The sequence below is a fragment of the Coptis chinensis genome, chromosome 6 (assembly GCF_015680905.1).
Source record: "Coptis chinensis isolate HL-2020 chromosome 6, ASM1568090v1, whole genome shotgun sequence".
Classification (NCBI taxonomy): domain Eukaryota; kingdom Viridiplantae; phylum Streptophyta; class Magnoliopsida; order Ranunculales; family Ranunculaceae; genus Coptis; species Coptis chinensis.
This window is the reverse complement of record NC_141461.1, coordinates 28244465-28260379: the sequence shown is the minus strand read 5'-3', so window position 1 is coordinate 28260379 and position 15915 is coordinate 28244465. Positions and strand designations below refer to the sequence as shown.

The 15915-nt window shown below is 37.2% G+C and overlaps 1 protein-coding gene across 1 annotated transcript; it reads right to left on the bottom strand.

The window, feature by feature from the left end:
- Positions 1-7297: 7297 nt before the first annotated feature.
- LOC147492432 (uncharacterized) lies at positions 7298-8236 on the bottom strand. Its single transcript, XM_086567503.1, has 2 exons — positions 7854-8236; positions 7298-7745 (listed from the first exon to the last, which is right to left on the bottom strand). The coding sequence occupies exons 1-2, from the start codon at positions 8234-8236 to the stop codon at positions 7298-7300; spliced, it is 831 nt and encodes a 276-aa protein (XP_086423629.1).
- Positions 8237-15915: the final 7679 nt, after the last annotated feature.

Genomic DNA, 15915 nt, shown 5'->3' with positions numbered 1-15915 from the left:
AATTTTCGGAAATCGGAAAATCGGCCCATGAAAACTACACCCAGAGCCAGACCAATTTTGGGTCGGATTTCGGAAAAATAAAAAATTCGGCAAAAAGAGACACCCCTAATACAACCTAATATGTGCTTAAAAATTTACAACGTGTTTCTATACGACCCCCAAACAATTTGGGAGGAGGGGGTTCATGAAACAATTCAATAGCACAATTAAATTATGTAACTAACTAATTTTTATGATTTTTAACATTTTATAAATAAAAGTGGGTAATTTACATCCTAAAAGTGCCTAATTTTTGCAAATGTTTTTATCCCACCTCCAAACAATCGAACGCTTTGTCCTCAAAGTGTAAAGAGATAAGGAAAGAATTTACCATAGAAACGTGGTAAAAATTGGCAGTACCTGTAACAGAAATATTATAAAGATAATATGATAACATGAAGCACAATAAAACTGTTATGTACTAACTAACACAAATTCTACTGGAGTAAACATGATAGGCAAAGGGTGGCAAAAAGATTGGAAATGAAATATCAAAATACACCACCCCCAAAAAAAATTTGAAAACTCTTTTTAAGTTTAAAAAATTTTGTGGCCTATACTCTATTAATGTGGTATTATACAAAAAATTATATGGGTCTTTTAAAATAAGATTCCCCTAGACTTAATATGGGGTCGTTTTAAGTCAAATTCCCCTAGACTTAATGTGAGCTCATTTTAAGTCAGATTCCCCTAGACTGTGCCCACTCCCAAACAAGCAAGAAACTTGGGTGGCACAAAATGGATGATGCATGGTCAACTATAAACTAATAGTTGAAAGAGTTGGGGGTCTAGCCATAAAAATATGATACTAAATGCACCCCCAAACATAATGAAGTTGTATAATTGGAAGCAATTATATAGAAGAATGAAAGAAAACTTATGCAACCCATCAAAGAACATATGCAAACCATCATGTTTTAACTATGTCAAGGAGTTAGAATGACCCAAAAGATGAATTAGTGATACTTTAGGTGAGAAAGGAATGAAGTATGGATCCTGATATCTTTCATGATGCTCAGATGAGGAAAAATAAGACAAACTAGGTTTCTCACTACACTCGGTTAAAGCTTGGCTCTCAACTACAGGAATGGTGTACTCATGAGATTGTGTGCTAGGCAAACACTCTTCACCATGAGGGTTGAAAAAATTATAGAGGGTCTCGAGGCAATTGGCTCAAGTGCAAATTTGAGGTTTCTCTGAAATAGTGGGTGAATGGATGGCTTAGTTGTGGTAAATTGTTGGATTTTAGGAGGTGGTAACTAAGGTGGATGGTGGTTTGTTGGTGGTTTATCAATTGGTGGATCCTCACATGCTTTTGAGAACTCTACATTTGGCTTGGATGAATCCACAACGTTATGGTTCGTGGCTTTATCTTGAAGAAATTTATCTATTTCTTCCATTGTTATTTCCTCAGCTGCCAAACTAAATTTAGATTCACATTGCGCTAAATAAGTTACATCGTTTAACTCCTGCACATTACCTTGTTCATGCCTTAGATTAGAATTGTTAATCTCTATTTTCTCACCCTCTTCCTCTAAAACACTGTAAGTATCCTCAATGACATCATTTGAATGTGTCAAGGAATCATCCAGCCGAGTGTGGTTAGCAAATACAAAGGCCTGGACATGCTCAACAGGAGGGTCCATATTAAGAGAATGCCAATAGTTATCAAATTCTTCCTCCATCACATCTTTATAAATATCTTCTAATGTGTCATCATTATATTCATCATCAGATGGATTAATGGGAGGTTCTTCGGAGGCATTGCTCAAATTTGAGTGGTCATCCAAAACAAGTTCTAAAGAGTCGTCTTCAAGAATGTCCTCATCCAAGTGGGGTGTGAAGTCAACATAATGGTTAATGGGAGGGTCATGGGTAGGTAATGGTTCATGAAATTCAGGGTAAGTCTTAACTAGGTTAAATGGTGTGGTTATGGGAATAGGTTGTTCTATTTGTGTGTCGATCTCTGGCAAAGTTGAAAATTCTTTGTTAGGTGAGGGGATCATGGAAATCATCTGGGCTATGTTCTGAAACATAGTTTGGTTATGAAGCATAGTTTGGAAAATTCAGTCTGGGAAGGGTAGCGAACTAGATGGGTGAGTGATTTCTGGCATGGTGGAAATGTCTGGCATAGGTGAGCTTAGCATCTTTAGGTTTTGGTCTAGGTCCTGAAGTATTATTGTGTGTTTGGCTATTATTTCATCTAATGTTGTTAGCGGAGGGGAAGCTTGGTGGTGTGGGTCTAGATGGTATGGTGTTTGATAGTCATAGTTATTGGCGTTTGAGTGACTCTGGTTGATATCATATTGTGATGGGTTAGGTTGAGGCTGAATAAATATGGGACATGAATAGGCGGTGTGGTCTGGATCTGAACAAATTATGCACGGAAAAGTGTTTGGTTCGTTGTACACACTCATTACAGAACTAGAAGTAGACGACATTGGTTGACTCCCTGTATAGTTTGGATTACTAGAAAACTCTTGATTGTATGAGTTACTATAAAAATTTGAAAATTGAGGCTCATAATTATTATTATATCCTATAGTAGGCTCAAACTCTTGATATGATGGGAAATGAGAAACCCAATAGTAAGGACTACCACAGCATGAACATGGTGAAGGGTTAGCATAATAATCACATGATTGCTCTTGATATGATGGGCAATGAGAAGCCCAATGGTAAGGACTACTACAGCATGAACATGGTGAAGGGTGTGCATAAGAATCACATGATTGTTCGTCTACATATTGATATGCCATATTAGTTTTTAAAAAAAATTCTAGGACAATTAATATGCAAACAAAACTCTAACTATAAATTTCTAGATAGGCATATGCGTTGACGTTTACGATAAACAAGCCTGATTATACTAGAATTGAAACTCCTCTGGAAGAAGAGGCGAGGAGTGGAAGAAGGAGTACCTGAATGCCTCCTTGCTACGCGTATGAATAACGTCTTGGATACGCAATCCCAGTGTATTTAAGAAGATGGAAACACTGAATATATATAAAAATATGAACAAAATGAGAGCCGGTGACTCACCTAGTAAAATCGGGCTTCTTTCAGAAGGGGTGCAGGTGCACTTGGAAACAGACTTATAAAGGCGCGGGCACGCTCTTGCCTGACACGATGTCCAGTACTTTGAAGGCGGGTGCGCTCAAATGATAGGATTAATAGGGCATGGGCGTGCGCTCCAAAAAATTTGAAAATTTTCCAGTAGTTTGCTAAGACGTCCAGTAAGTCGCCTGTAAAATTTTAGATCAGTCAGAGTTATGAAAGTCCTTCTACTACCCTGCAAAGTTTGTAAAATAGTTTTCGGACACAACACAAACAACCGAATGGTTAACCAATCAAAACAGAGCCAAAAATTGCCAAACTTTTATTGGAGAATCCCGACAGATCATGCGTGTTCCTGTAAAAACTTTAGAGAAAGTGAAGTTCCACAAACCCTCCTTATCGGTTGTTGTTCCAGAAATTAAGTGTTGCAAAACTACAGAAACACACTGGAAACAATCCACTAGTTAGGTAGTCAAAACAAATAAAAAATACTTCAAATTTTTACTACCAACTCCTGTAAAAATCTTAGAATTTTTGGAACTGCCTAAGTGTCACAGCCCGAACTTCTAAACAATTAAAAAAAATGAATAATTGAAATATAAATATCTCAACCATCACTTGGTTCAATTGTCTAAAACCCAGGGCTATGGCGGGGAATACAACACATGTCAAAACCTAAAACCCACATCACAACGGGGATCAACTTAACAACAAAAAAATCTCCAAAATTCTCTTTATTACTTTATGAAAGTCTATCTTCCATCCAAAACCATCAATATAACATTCTAAGAATAACAGTCCTCAACATCGTATTCTCATTCCATATGAAAAGGAAACTACGTTATTACATACTTCCAAAAACAAACCCTAATAGAATAAACTCACTGGACTGCGGGGCAAGAATCCCGATCAAACGCCAAACGTTCCATTGCGCTTCCACCTATGTTCCCAAGAACACACCCACGTTACCAAAACAAAGCAAACATGGGTCGACAAAATGGAATTTCTTTGGTATGAGTAGATTAACCACATAAAACCATTTCAAAACTTTTCTTATCCAACTAACACTTTAATTCTATCATAACCTAATCATTCTCAGCTTGGAAGACAGGTAGTTCCGTCATCTCAACCGGCATAGTTCTTCCCAAGCAAAACTTATATTATCTTAACTCATTCTAATATCTTGTTTTAATATCTAAATACCGGAATTAAAACTTACCGATATTCACTGCTGTATAAGGGTAGGACCGTGTCCCTTGACAAAATGTTATTAAGTCCTACCTCACGCAAAAGAAAGTTAAACTTGCATATAACATATGTAGATATCCTATGTATTCAAAAGTAACCCAAACACTTTCGATAATCAAAGAATCTGACTAACTAACCGGGCCGAATACCTTAGTTCCTCTCTAGGCATCCAAACAATCCGGTCATTCATGGCACATTCAATGAATACGGGTCATTCATGGCACATTCAATGAATACCCCTATATAACGCTTAAATTTTATGACACATTCAATAAATGCCCACCTAACATATGATATCAACAAATCGTAAAACTTCGATTATGAAATCTTAGGCGTGGAGAGTTCTAAAAGGGTAATTTTGTTTACGCGTTATTGAACTTTATTTCATGTATTATTTCCGAAACGAAGAAATATCTTGATTCACGATTTTTTGTTTACGCGTTATTAATTTCATGAATGTATAAGTGTCATAACGTTGTATATCATAAAATACTGCACAATCACATATTAGTTAATACACGTACACACGTATATATAGAAAGGTCTTAGCCTAAAGCCAAGCACGTTAATAGTCCTAGACTTATCCTATTATACCGAATCATAATTTTAGGAAAAAGTCAAATTTTCGGGTCAACTGGTCAAAGTCAACCCTGGTCAAAGTCAAAGTCAACTCTGGTCAGCGGTCAACAAATCAAAGTCAACTCGGTCAACAGTCAAAGCCGAGTCCACTCGTCATCAACAGTCAAAGTCGAGTCCACAAACTCTTCTAACCCAAAGGCCCAAAGTCTAAAGCCCATAGTCTAACTTAAGCCCAAAACTAAAAGTCCAAAAGTAAAATGATATTAGCCCACGATTTTGGCCCAAGCCCAAAATCGTTTTTTACTAACTCGTTCATCTCCTTCACTCCTTCCTTCTCCAGCCACCACCACCACCACCACAACGGCCACCACCGCCACCATGACAAAAAAAAACCAGTGGTTTTGATCCTCACTAAAACCCCCACCTACCTATACCATCAAAGCATGATTACGTTATCTTGAGAAAATTCGGCCGACGCCATTAAAGCTCTCTCCGAGCTTCCATGTATCGCTTCGGCACCAGCGAGCCATCTCCACTCAACACACAACCCTCAACACCTTACCCCCACATCCTCCATGTTCAATTCCAACCAACAAAACATTGACCGCAACAAAAAAAGGCCGTTTGTGATATTGGTCGAACGCCATGGTCGTTTCCAAGGCTTCCCTCACCCAATCAACCCAAACACCAATTCAATAATCATTCACGGTTAACAATTTATCATTACCACAAATCAATAAAACCACACTTCAAAAAAAACAAAACAACGGTTTGAAGATCATTGATGGCGGCGCCATTGATACTATGTTCGAAGTTTGGCCGATTCAATTTAGAGTCCAAATTAACCAATTCCCTATGCTAACATATAACCAAATTCCATAGCTAAACAAGAGGAGAGAAAGATAGAATAACGGCAAAAAAAAAAGAAAACCGTAACAAAACCAAGATGAACACGCGACCCGTTTTTTTCTAACAAATAACGAAATTTATATAAAAAACATAAAGTATCTACTCACCGGTAGCTCTCTCGATTATCAGCCCATACAAGAAAATATTCCTTTTCTTCTTTCAGAAAAATCCCCGTTTTTCTGTCTAAAACTCTCGCTGTGTTTTTCCCCCAGAAACTCTCGTGAGAAAACTCTATTCTGTTTTCTTTTCTGTTAAAAACAAAACCCCCGAAATAGGGAAGAAGGTTTATCCCATAAACCCACGTCTCCTATTTCCACTAACACTTATCCTATTTTTATTTTTTTCTATTATACATTATTATTATTATTAGGAAAATAAACGAAATAAAACACGGGGTGTTATAATATACACACCTTAAAAGGATCTCGTCCCCTAGATCAAGGTAGAGTGTAGATTAACCAAACAACAGTACGTCAAACAATAAAAAATGAGACATACGTGTATACGCAAGTATACACACCTTTAAAGGAATAAACGTAATTAGTTTCTTTAATTGCCAACACTTAATTAAACTCATTATTTCACAATTTAGCAAAACCCATATTCTTCAAGTTATCATACTAAGAAGGCAATGTAGTTCCTCTCACACCGAGGCAGTTAGTTCCACTCTTAGTATTTCTCAACTAATCCAAAGCGTTTAAAAAAAAATACATATAATAATTCCCTTTTTAACGATATTCCCTGTCAAAACTATTTGTTTAAAAACTCATATGTTTCATCCACTACCTTAGTGTTTACACATATATCAATATTTCTCTCGATTCATCTCACCACATGTTCAAAAATAAAAATATAAACGTATAGGCTGATTCATATCATCAACGACCTATACTATGTCCACTATCACATAGGATCAAACACCTACAATGTGATGCATGCATACTGGCTCACACACCAACGATATGCAAGTATACACTGGTTCACACACCAACGATGCATACTAACTCTCTACCATCACATAGGATCAAACACCAACGATGTGTGGTATACACACTGGATCACACTCTAACGATGTACATGTATACACTGGATCAAACTCCAACGATGCATACAGAGAGATGTTATGTATATTGGATCACACACCAACGATATACATAACTTGGACAATATCAAATATTTCAAATCCAACCTTTATCAAAAGGGTTTCTTTTTCCTTGGATAATTCCAATTTACTCAAATATGAAATTTTAAAATAACAATTTCTTCTTTAGCCAATACTTACTTAAAATAGAAAACTCCGTTAGGAAACAACACTATAACATGCTGAACAATTTCAATTATAAATTCATAAGAAACTAACCATTAAAACAACCAGCATTTTATTTTCATAATCATACGATACTTTCTTACATGCTAAGTACCAATAAAGGAAACTAGCAAACAACAAATTCAAACATACCTAACATTAACCAGTGCAGTTCTTCCCATAGTGTCCCAACTGTCCACATTTATAACATTTGCCTACTAGTTCATTTGGTTTAGAACATCTTCGAATAGTATGTCCAACCTCCCCGCAGTTCAAACAATTACCATCAAATCTCTTTAGCGAAGCACTCGCGTCCTTATCCACATGTTTACTTGTTTGCCTATTATATGGGTGATGCTGACTTTTTCTCTGCCCTTGACGTGGCTGACTAGAAATAAGGTGTAAGCTAGCTTGTTTTGGGGCATTCTCTTTAATCTTCTCATCTCTGGGTTTATTATCCAATTGTTCATATCTTAAAGCCAAATCTAACACGCGATCGAAAGTTTCTGAATCAAAGGGTATCAAATAACTCGATATGTATGGCTCTAGTCCACGGATGAACTTCTGGTTCTTCTTTACTTGGGTATCCACTAGATAAGGAGCATACCTCGATAGTTCATTGAACTTAGTCACGTACTCCGTAACAGTTTTCCCTCCTTGGGTCAGATGAAAGAATTCCTCAGTTAATTGCTCTTAACAAAGATTAGGAACAAACCTTCCCTCAAATCTTACTTGGAAATCCTCCCAAGTCATATTTCCAACATCCACATTATCCTTGATAGACCTCCACCAAAATAAAGCTGACCCCTCCAATTGGTGAGAAGCCAACTCCTGCTTCTGCACCTCAGTGAGTTGCATCTTAGCAAACACGGACTCACACATAGTAACCCATTTCTCAGCAACAATGGCCCCTTTCTCTCCCTTGAACTTCTGGCCTCCTAAAGTTATAAAATCCTTGTTTCTCCTAGCAAAAGGTTCCCCTGGATTAGCATGTTGACCCTTTTGGATAGTTTGCACCAACTGAGTTAATATTGCTCCCAAATCAGCAGATATGGTATTACTTCCAGTACCAGTAACGTCATTGTCATCTCCAGCCATCACCTTAAACAAAACGGACTTCTATTAGTACTCCAAACATCTTAAACTCAAACACACCCAATCAATCACCACATTCCGAGGATCATCTAGACCTTCCAAATCTAGGCTAACCTAAGCTCTGATACCAAAATGTCACAGCCCGAATTTCTAAATAATTAAAAAAAATGAATAATTGAAATATAAATATCTCAACCATCACTTGGTTCAATTGTCTAAAAACCCAGGCTATGACGGGGGGAATACAACACATGTCAAAACCTAAAACCCACATCACAACAGGATCAACTTAACAACAAAAATCTCCAAAATTCTCTTTATTACTTTATGAAAGTCTATCTTCCATCCAAAAACCATCAATATAACATTCTAAGAATAACAGTCCTCAACATTGTATTCTCATTCCATATGAAAAGGAAACTACGTTATTACATACTTCCAAACAAAACGGACCTAATAGAATAAACTCCCCCTTGACCGCCCCAAAGAATCCCAATCACACGCGGTTCCATTTGCCTTCCACCTATGTTCCCAAGAACACACCCACGCTGCCAAAACAAAGCAAACATGGGTCAAAATTTGCTTGGTATTAGTAGATTAACCACATAAAACCATTTCAAAACTTTTCTTATCCAACTAACACTTTAACTCTATCATAACCTAATCATTCTCAGCTTGGAAGACAGGTAGTTCCGTCATCTCAACCGGCATAGTTCTTCCCAAGCAAAACTTCTATTATCTTAACTCATTCTAATATCTCGTTTTAATATCTAAATACCGGAATTAAAACTTACCGATATTCACTGCTGTATAAGGGTAGGACCGTGTCCCTGCACAAAATGTTATTAAGTCCTACCCTCTTGCAAAAGAAAGTTAGAACTTGCATATAACATATGTAGATATCCTATGTATTCAAAAGTAACCCAAACACTCGCATAATCAAAGAATACAACTAACCCACAAGGCGAATACCTTAGTTCCTCTCTAGGGCAGTCCAAACAATCTGGTCATTCATGGCACATTCAATGAATACCCGGGTCATTCATGGCACATTCAATGAATACCCCTATATAACGCTAACGGGCCATTTATGACACATTCAATAAATGCCCACCTAACATATGACATCAACAGTCATAAAACTCAATTATAAAATTTTAGGCGTGGAGAGTTCTAAAAGAGGGGTAATTTTGTTTACGCATTATTGAACTTTATTTCATGTATTATTTCCGAGAACGAAGAAATATCTTAATTCACGATTTTTTTTTGTTTAATTAATTTCATGAATGTATAAGTGTCATAACGTTGTATATCATAAAATACCGCCTAATCACATATTAGTTAATACACGCATTACACGCATATATATAGAAGGTCTTAGCCTAAAGCCAAAACGTTAATAGTCCTAGACTTATCCTATTATACCAATCATAATTTTAGGAAAAAGTCAAATTTTCGGGTCAACTGGTCAAAGTCAACCCCGGTCAAAGTCAAAGTCAACTCGGTCAATATCAAAGCCCGAGTCCACAAACTCTTCTAACCCAAAGGCCCAAAGTCTAAAGCCCATAGTCTAACTTAAGCCCAAAACTAAAAGTCCAAAAGTAAAATGATATTAGCCCACGATTTTTGGCCCCAGCCCAAAATCGTTTTTTTTTACTACTTGTTCATCTCCTTCACTCCTTCCTTCTCCGGCCACCACCGACCACCACAACCACCACCGCCACCATGACAGAAAAAACCCAGCGGTTTTGATCCTCACTAAAACCCCCACCTACCTATACCATCAAAGCATGATTACATTATCAAGAAAAAAATTGACCCGACGCCATTAAAGCTCTCTCAGAGCTTCCACAGGTATCGCTCGGCACCACTGAGCCATCTCCACTCAACACACAACCCTCAACACCTTACCCCACATCCTCCATGTTCAATTCCAACCAACAAAACATTCACACAACAAAAAAAACGGAACTGTTTGTGATATTGGTCGAACGCCATGGCTGTTTCCAAGGCTTCCCCTCACCCAATCAACCCAAACACCAATTCAATAATCATTCACAGTTAACAATTTATCATTACCACAAATCAATAAAACCACACTTCAAAAAAAAAAAACACGGTTTGGTGCTGCTGATGGCGACGCCATTGATACTATGTTCCGAGTTTCGGCCGATTCAATTTAGAGTCCAGTTATTAACCAATTCCCTATGCTAACATATAACCAAATTCCATAGCTAAACAAGAGGAGAGAAAGATAGAATAACGGCAGAAAAAAACGAAACCGTAACAAAACACAATATGAACACGAATTTTTTTAAACAAATAACGAAAATTTATATAAAAAACATAAAGTATCTACTCACCGCGGTATTTCTCGATTATCGGACCCACCTACAAGAAAAACTTCCTTTTCTTCTTTCCAGAAAAATCCCGTTTTTCTGTCCTAAAACTCACGGCTGTTTTTTCCCCTTAAACTCTCGTGAGAAAACTCTATTCTTTCTTTTCTTTAAAAACAAAACCCCAAATAGGGAAGAAGGTTTATCCCATAAATCCACGTCTCCTATTTCCACTAACACTTATCCTATTTTTATTTTTTTCTATTATACATTATTATTATTATTAGGATAATAAACGAAATAAAATACGGGGTGTTATACTAAGTAACCTTACTCATCAGTGTTTCCCAAAACTTACGGTTTGAAAGCTGAAATGCAGCACTATAAAGATGGTATTAGTTCGCTAGGTAAAATAACTTGAAAAATCTGAAAATATTTCACTAAATCAATAACACCTTAAGGATTATGCCTGTAAATTTTAAGAATTTTTAGAAATTTACAAATACATTTGCTGCAGTGTTCTTCACTATGAATCCGCAGACATAAGGGCGGGCGGGCGCGCTCTGAACAAGGCAAAATGGAAGGCGTGCGCCCCTGTACTTAAAACAGTGAACAATACCAAAAATGCAAGAAATAGGAATGAAAAATTAAAAGGGTGGGTGGGTAGAGAATGGGGGATTACCCCTTGGATTCAACCAATTGAATTCTTGTCCTAAATGAGTTTAAGATGGCAGCGGCGCCATTTGATAACCCGTAAAAACTCAATTATATTACTCTAACTTATTCTTATAGTATCAATTATTTATTTCCTACTCTCACATGTAAATTCATGCAATATATAGAGTACGGAATCGTTCCACTCCTAAACTACCAAGACATAATATAATCCAATTAATCAAACATAAGGAAACAATTATGAGAGTAATATTTATAGAGGTGAATTTATACTATGAAGCTAATTATATGAATTTAACTTATAATAATTTAACTAAGCAATTAAATATGTCTTGAATAAAATATGGAGAAAAATAGATAAGGAATTAGGGGGATTTTATTTCACTTAGATAAATTCCTAATATGTTAGTGTAGATTATTGCAATCCTAACCAATTAAGATTAAGTATTTGATCCCTAATTATTCATGGCAATCTCTGCCAACTAATAATTAGCATGTGAGGAAGTTCAACCCATTCTTATGACGAATCAACTAACCTACTAGAGTGAAACTCTTAAACAAACAATAATTCTAACTAACATATCAAGTCTTCATCAAAGCATCACCAAACCCCTCTAATAGAGGTTTAGCTAATAATCATGAGGCTATCATAAACATAATAATAAATAGAATAAGACATCCTGAATGACTACTTTATTAAAGATACTAGAATTGAATAAACTAAAGCTTTTATTAAAAGGTTCTAATGGAGGCTACAAACTAAACTAATTAACTAAAACTAAACTAAACTAAAAAGGGAGATAGAGAGAACCCTAATTTAATACTAAACTAAAAAGGGAAGTAGCCAAGTTTTGTTTAGCCTTAAACCTCTTTATATAGGAGAGGGTTAGGTTCACAATTTCGTGTATGGGCTTTGGAGCCATATTTTAGGCCATGAAATCAAGCCCAAAACCTAATTATATATGTCCAAAAAGGGTTTCTTTGCGCAAAATTACTTTAACACCCTTTTTGTCCACTTTTACTACTCTGATTGGGTCAAGACTTGGACCATTAGAAATCCCTTTCCGAGTCGGTCGTTTTGAGATATAATAGGCCCAATTCAAGTCCGAGTCCAAAGATACGGCCTGCGGAAGTTCTATTGACTTTTTCTGCTCTTTTTCTACCCGTGTTGACTTTGACTTTTCAGCTTTTATTAGGCTTTAAAAAGGTTTTTTCTCCTTGAAACTTGGGCTTTAACCATAGAACTTCTTAGCAACCAACATTTGCTTCTTTCTCTTGTAAAAGTGGTATATTTCTTCACATATTTGACTCCAAGACCTGAAATACACAAAAGCACATAAACAATACTAACTTTTATTTATTATACACATAATTGGTCTAAATATAATATTATTAAGGGGTTAAAACTACAGTTTTGGGCTCTTATCAGAGGGCAATGTGCTGACTCTGTGTGCTCTCTCACAACAACATATCATAGTGAAATCTGGAAACCTTGTTTTGTCCTTTTGTTCACGCAAATAGTGCATATGGCCTCAGAAGATCACTCTGGTTGGAGCTTACACAACTAGGATTGGTTGCTGAGCCTTGGGCTATGGTGGGTGATTTTAATATAGTTTATGTAGTAAGTGAACGTAAAGGAGGGGGTACTCCTAGTTTAGCAGCTATGTCAGACTTCAATTCTTTTATACACTCAAATGCTTTGTTCGATTCCACCTCTATGGGATTCAAATACTCTTGGTGCAATAAAAGAATGTGGAATAGAAGAATGTTCCAAAAGATTGACAGAATGCTTGTAAATCAAGGGTGGATTGATGTCAGTGTAGGCTGGCGAAGCAGGATTCTGAAAATAAGACATTCTGATCATTGCCCGATTGTTAGTTAGAATATAAAAATCCCAAAACCTTCGAACATTCCCTTCAGATTTAAGCAAGCATGGTTTCAACATGAAAACCTGAGAGAAGTGGTAGAAAGGAGTTGGAAGGAGCCTTTGCATGGTGCTTCAATTAGAATAGTGGTAAAAAGGTTGAAAAGACTCAAATTAGCTCTTAAGGAATGGAGTTAGAGGGAATACACAACAACATCTCAAAACTTTGGAGGACGAGCTTGAGAACATCCTTCAAGAGCAAGAACAAGATCCTTTTAACTCTGAGCTACATAATCAGGAGGTGGAAAAGGCTACAGAGATTCAAGATATTAAATATGTGGAAATTATGATACTTAGACAGAAAGCTAGAGTTACTGAAGCTCTAGAAATGGAGAGAAACTTAATATATTTTCACGCCATAACAAAGATGAGATTGGCTAAATCTCAAATTGTGGAGATCCAAGATGCCCAGGGAAACACGCTAACGAATCAAGCAGAGATTAAGAAATTCATTGTGAAGGCTTATAAGGAAAATATAAATACTTAGAAGTTAACATAAGCCTAGTCCTATTAAATCTCATTCCAAAGCTTGTTATAGCTGAGGAAAATGTTACTCTCACTGCCATCCCCACGATAGATGAGGTTAAAGATGCGGTGTTTGCCATGGATGCTAATAGTGCCCCAGGCCTAGATGGATTCCAGGGTTTTTTTATCACTTTTTCTGGAGTATAATTGGGGAAGATGTCAGCAAAGCTATCATTTCATTCTTTAGGGACAACACTCTCCCTAAAGGTATGAATTCTAGTTTTGTCGTCCAAGTGCCAAAAATAGCCAACTCCATTATAGTTAACCATTTCAGACCTATATGTTTAAACAACTTTCTCTTCAATATTATCACTAAAATTCTTTCTGTGAGAATCAAGCATATCATAAGCAACATTATCAGTGGAGAGCAATTAGCCTTCATTAAAGGAAGAACAGGCACAATAGGTATTGCTTTGGCTTCAGAAATGATGAATGAGCTGGAACTAAAGAAAAAAGGTGGTAATGTGGCAATGAAACTAGATATCACCCAAGCATTTGACTCACTCAGTTGGGAGTTCCTTCTTGAAGTCCTCTCAAGGTTTAGGTTCAATGATACTTGGTGCTCATGGATCTCTACTCTTCTAAAAAGTGTTCATATCTCTGTTATGATTAACGAGAGTCCTTGTGGTTTCTTTGGAGCTGGCAGAGGCTTGTGGCAAGGTGACCCACTATCTCCTATCCTTTTTGATGTAGCAGAAGATGTTTTAAGTATAGGTATAAACTAGCTCTTCCATATAGGGAAAATTAAGCATATGACAGCAGCCGGGAATTGTCCCAGCCCTACGCACATCCTTTTTGCTGATGATATATTCATCTTTTCAAATGGAGACATTCGTGGGCTTAAACTTCTTAAAGAGATGCTATACCTTTACCAGTTTTCAGTTGGGCAATATTTTAATCCTACAAAGAGCAAACTCTACACGGGAGCCATGTCTGACTCCAAGAAGCATCGAGTTGCATCCCTGTTTGAATTCCAGCTCAACCAACTGCTAGAGAAGTACCTTGGAGCTCCCATATTCCAAGGTAGAGTTACTAAAGCAAGAATACAAGTCTTGGTGGACAAAATTAGGAGGAGGGCCAGTGGATGGGCTGGTAGGATGTTGTCTTTTCAAGGTAGAGTGGTTTTGGCACAATCAATCTTAAGCAGTCTTCCAGTTTACAACATGTCAGTGTATAAATGGGAAGCAAAATGCACAAGGGAATGTGAACTTGCCATCAGAAATTTCATCTGATCTGGGGATCCGATGGTGAGAAAGGGAGTCACTCTAAAATGGGAGAAGGTTTGTAAACCACTTGATGAAGGGGGCCTTGGGATGAGAAAGGGAGCCCACTTGGGAGAATGTTTGTTAACAATGAGAGATGGCAACTACTTAACCTACTACCAACATTCATCAGTCTGGCCAAGTTTGAAATGGCCTTTAACAGAAATGAAGCCTTTCCTCGGGTGGATTGTGGGACAAGGAAGAAGCATCAATATGTGGCAGGAACCTTGGGCGGAACAGCAGTGGCTGATGTTGTACAAGGTAAATGTTGTACAAGGTATAAACTGGAGGGAATTCTCTACAAAGGTGTCAGACCTTATCATTAATCACCAATGGCACATTGCAGCTCCTATTCAAGAAGTTCTATTGAAAGTAGGCATCAATGTAAATCACCTAAATCCCCCAACAGGTGAAGAGCATGATACTAGAATATGGAAACCCTCCCATGATGGTGTTTTCTCAGTGAAGGATGGGTTCGAGGTGATTAGGAAAAAAGAAGCTAAGATAACCTGGCATAAGTGGGTATGGACAAGACATATCCATCCTAGACAAGTTGGACTTGCTTGGAAATTGATTCACCACGTGGTACCAACAGATGACAAAGTGCAAAAGAAGGGCATTCACCTTGCTTCTCGATGCAGGCTCTGTAACAAGGAATCAAAAAGTGAAAATCATATTATGTGGGAGTGTGAGGTGTCTAAGATGATGTGGCAATGGGCTTCGAACTATTTTAGAGTCAAGCCCACAAGCTTCAACTTAAAATCGGTCATGGAAGCAGGACGTGGACACAGCCAAATTAGAAAGGAGCTTTGGAATGTTACGTCTATCCACCTCATGGTTCAACTATGGAAAGCTCGAAACAGTGTTTTCTTTGAAGATGCGAAGATAAATCCTCTGAGAATAAGATGCGAAGTTCTTAAAGGGGTAAGCATAGCTGGTCTTCTGCTAACTAGAACAATG